The sequence below is a fragment of the Trachypithecus francoisi genome, unplaced genomic scaffold (genome assembly GCF_009764315.1).
Source record: "Trachypithecus francoisi isolate TF-2019V2 unplaced genomic scaffold, Tfra_2.0 Lachesis_group21, whole genome shotgun sequence".
Lineage (NCBI taxonomy): Eukaryota > Metazoa > Chordata > Mammalia > Primates > Cercopithecidae > Trachypithecus > Trachypithecus francoisi.
The window spans coordinates 40,815,167-40,819,209 of NW_022681467.1; the positions used below are offsets into that span (position 1 = coordinate 40,815,167).

Consider the following 4,043-nt stretch of genomic DNA (forward strand, 5'->3'; position numbering starts at 1 on the left):
CTCAGTGTATTAGGATTGTTTTTCTCAGACAATTGATCTTCACCCCCAGACTTAGATCACTGCTTCTGGAATTCGGTGGTTCATATAGATCACCTTTGCCAAAAGAAGGGACCCTCTTTTTCTCCTTTTTTTACCCATTCAAACAAAAGATTTTAATAGACCAGACCAAGTCTCACACACAACACACACACACACACACACCCCTACCTGTTGTCAGGGGTCAGGCTTTTATGATTAGCAGTCCCCCTTAGACTCACAAGTTGATGGTTCAAAGAGACAACAATTCTTCACAAGAAACAAGGTGCTGTTCAAAGTGGGGAGGCATGCTGGACACACACACTGTAGATGTCCAATGTATACATGATTTGTGTTTTCTACTCTTTTCTGATTATTTTCTCCCTACCACTGTGATTTTAAGGGCATCATCCCTCTTCAGACCTAGAATTACACCTTCCAATTACTTTTTTGATGCATCTGAAAGGTCGTCTCTGAAATAGCAAAGTACAGTAATTAGTCATTATATGTTCAAGGCAAATTTATCTTACAGAGTTTTTTGCAGGACCGGGGAAGAAGGAAGGAAAAGCCCAGTTTGATGCTGGGAGTGGTAAAATGATAAAGTAGATCTGGGTGGGATTTGCAGCACCAGAGCATAATGGGGAAACACCTTGGTTTTATAATCAAGACCGGATCTACCAGTGACTTGCTGAATAACCTTTGGTGATTCCTTTTCTCTTCTTGGGCCTCACTGTATTTCAAAACATGAAGAATTTCATTGTAATGTTACCTAACAAGTGAGCCAGCACTTCTACTCTGTGAGAAAGTAGGAAAACTCTTGGGATAGTCAGAGGTGATGTGATGTGATGTCCATTAGTTCTCCCTGTGAATAATCCTTGGGGAAAGCCCACAGGTCCCTCCCAGAATGGGGTGGATATTTCCCAGTACAGCTAAGGAAATGTCCCTTGTAAATACCACAGACCCGCCCCTGGAGCCAGGCCAAGCTGTACTGCATAAAGATTGGTATGGCCTTAGCTCTTAGCCAAACACCTTCCTGACACCATGAGGGCCAGCAGCTTCTTGATCGTGGTGGTGTTCCTCATCGCTGGGATGCTGGTTGTAGAGGCAGCTGTCACGGGAGGTGAGTGAACAGGTGACCTGCTGGGCTGGGTTGGACTAAGGGGAGGCCCTCAGGGACACCCTGGGCCAGGACAGGGAGCACTTATGAAGCAGTAGGCAGCACTGGAGCCCAGATTTCAGCTTTCTGGCCTTTGCCATCATATCCAGAAAAAAGCAGAACTTTGGCTGGTGGACTCCACATGCTTTCCACCCCAGTGACTGAGAGATCAGGACTGTTGGTGGAAGTAATGTTGGTATGTGACCTTGGCCTCAGATGTCAATACCTGTGCAGAATGTGCAATAAAATAATGAACTCCAGGATTTTAAACCTTGGGTGTGGACACTGTCCCTTGTTTCTCTGCCCCATGATAGCACCAGAGTAGTCAGTACTCTAAAAGGAGGTTAAGAAACAACAAGGCTTCAGGAATCATGTCATTTGAGGACCCCCATTTTATAAGGAGGGAACCAAAATGTGGAAATGAGTGAGCAATTGCCAAGGTAATTCCCAGAGCCAGGATGGGGCTCAAGTCTCCTGGGATGTGGCTCAGGGTTCTTTCCTATTCCAATGTGCTTCCTAAGAAATGACAATGTGTTCTGTTCACTGCTGGTTGTCACTCCAGTCTGACCACGGCTCATGAGAGACTTGGAGTGGAGGAAGGGGGAAGAAATAAATACTCAAGAGAACACTGGTCCTGTAGACCCCCCCAAAAAGGGAAGAGCCTTCCAAGAGTGTTGCTCCCCTAGGTGTACCTTCCCTATTCAGGTCATGGTTTGAGGATGCTGCAGTAAGCAGTGGATGGACCCAGGACAAAGACATGGTAGCTAAAGCAGGGGCTTACTGGATATAAATGTGGGCTCGTTTCTTCTTTTAACAGTTCCTGTTAAAGGTCAAGACACTGTCAAAGGCCATGTTCCGTTCAATGGACAAGATCCCGTTAAAGGACAAGTTTCAGTTAAAGGTCAAGATAGAGTCAAAGGGCAAGGGTCAGTCAAAGGTCCCGTCTCCACTAAGCCTGGCTCCTGCCCCAATATCTTGATCCGGTGTGCCATGTTGAATCCCCCTAACCGCTGCTTGAAAGATACTGACTGCCCAGGAATCAAGAAGTGCTGTGAAGGCTCTTGCGGGATGGCCTGTATGGTTCCCCAGTGAGGTGAGCACTAGCTGGAGGAAGAGGAGACCCCTGAAGACACAAAAGAAGGCTGAGCGGTGGGGAACCATCCCAGGTTGGTGGGAGGGAGGTTGTGGCAGGTGACAGAAAAACTGGGAGACTGAGGGGTCTGAGAGGCTATAACCAGTACCCAGAAGGATGATCTGGCCTCCTCACTGCCTCTGAGTGCTTCGATGTGCTGACTCTCACGTCTGATTCTCTTCTCTTCCACAGATGGAGCCTGTCCTTGCTGCACCTGTGCCATACCCAGAGCTACAGGCCCCATCTGGTTCTAGGTCCCTGCTGCCCTTCCCCTTCCCACACTGTCCATTCTTCCTCCCATTCAGGATGCCCAAGCCTGGAGCTGCCTGTCTCATCCACTTTCCAATAAAGAGTCCCTTCTTCTCCACTTGTTTCTGGTTCCTGTGACTTCTGGGCTCCTAGATGCTTTGGGGAAATGGATGTAGAATTGGGACTTCTGTCCAGTGCAGAGGGGAAAGGGTCCCATGGTGAAAGAGAGCAGGGTGCGGGGAGGAAACAGGAGGCCCGTTGCTAGGGCTTCATATTACCAATCCAATAATCAGCCCCAGCACTGCCATCTCCTTTTCACCAGGAAATGGAAATCAAGGAACAGGAAAAACACAAAACACAAAAAATAAATAAACATTACATAAACCATAAGGAGGTCTTTTGTTTCCCAATCCACCATCAGTCCTGACCTGGCTACTGTCGGCCTTGCCAGTGTGACCAGCCAACCCTTATGGCTGAACCTACAGCTCCCCACTTCCTTCTCATTAACGTTTCCCAGGGATCTATATTTTTTCAAGACAACATAGAAAGGATGATATTACAGATGCTGCGAAATTCCTGCTCTTTAGAATTTCACTGGTTCATGCCTGAGATTCCTCCATGATGTAGCATTCCTTTAGGTTAAGCAATATCCTCTTCCAGATTTCTGTTTTAAGATGTGAATGAGGGCCCGGTGCAGTGGCTCACGTCTGTAATCCCGGTACTTTGGGAGGCTGAGGCGGGCAGATCACAAGGTCAGGAGATCGAGACCATCCTGGCTAACATGGTGAAACCCCATCTCTACTAAAAATACAAAAAATTATCCGGGTGTGGTGGCAGGCGCCTGTAGTCCCAGCTACTCGGGAGGCTGAGGCAGGAGAATGGCGTGAACCCGGGAGGCAGAGCTTGCAGTGAGCCGAGATCGCACCACTGCGCTCCAGCCTGTGTGACAAAGCGAGACTCTGTCTCAAAAAAAAAAAAAAAAAAAAAGATGTGAATGAGGAGGATACACTAAGTCATTCATACTATGGTGTCAGAGGTTTGGGTGAATTGCATTCTCTGGAGACATACATATTGTGGGCAGGGCAGACTTGAGTAGTGGAGAAAGGGGCAGGAATGTGAGCAACCTCATGGTTCTCCTGTTGACCCACTTGCCCCACTGCCATTGCACAAGGAAACTCTCAGAGAAGGCCACAGCCCCCAGGCAGGCAGCAGCCTGGGTGAAGCAGAATGAGCACAGGCTTGAGAGTCAGGTGATCTGAGCACTGGCTTTGCCTCCCTATGTATGTCCCCCTTCCAAGCCTCAGAGGTCTATTTCAGTTGAGGGGGTAAGGTAAAATTATTCTGCAAAGGAAGGTCTAATCCTGCCATTCTGGGATCTGAAACAGCTCTTTGTGTGTTGGGTTCCTGCTCTGAGAAGACATGGGGAGCAGAGGCTTGGGGTGAGAAAACGTGGATCCTTGCACCACTTTGCCCCATCCATGAGCATCTGAG

General features: G+C 48.2%; 1 protein-coding gene across 1 annotated transcript; it reads left to right on the forward strand.

Annotated features, from left to right (window-relative positions):
- The first annotated feature begins 217 nt into the window (after nucleotides 1–217).
- On the forward strand, nucleotides 218–2,670 carry PI3 (peptidase inhibitor 3). The gene is made up of 3 exons (XM_033186528.1): nucleotides 218–1,135; nucleotides 1,989–2,264; nucleotides 2,496–2,670. Exons 1-2 carry the CDS (start codon nucleotides 1,057–1,059, stop codon nucleotides 2,261–2,263), a joined length of 354 nt encoding a protein of 117 aa, XP_033042419.1. The 5' UTR covers nucleotides 218–1,056; the 3' UTR covers nucleotide 2,264; nucleotides 2,496–2,670.
- Nucleotides 2,671–4,043: the final 1,373 nt, after the last annotated feature.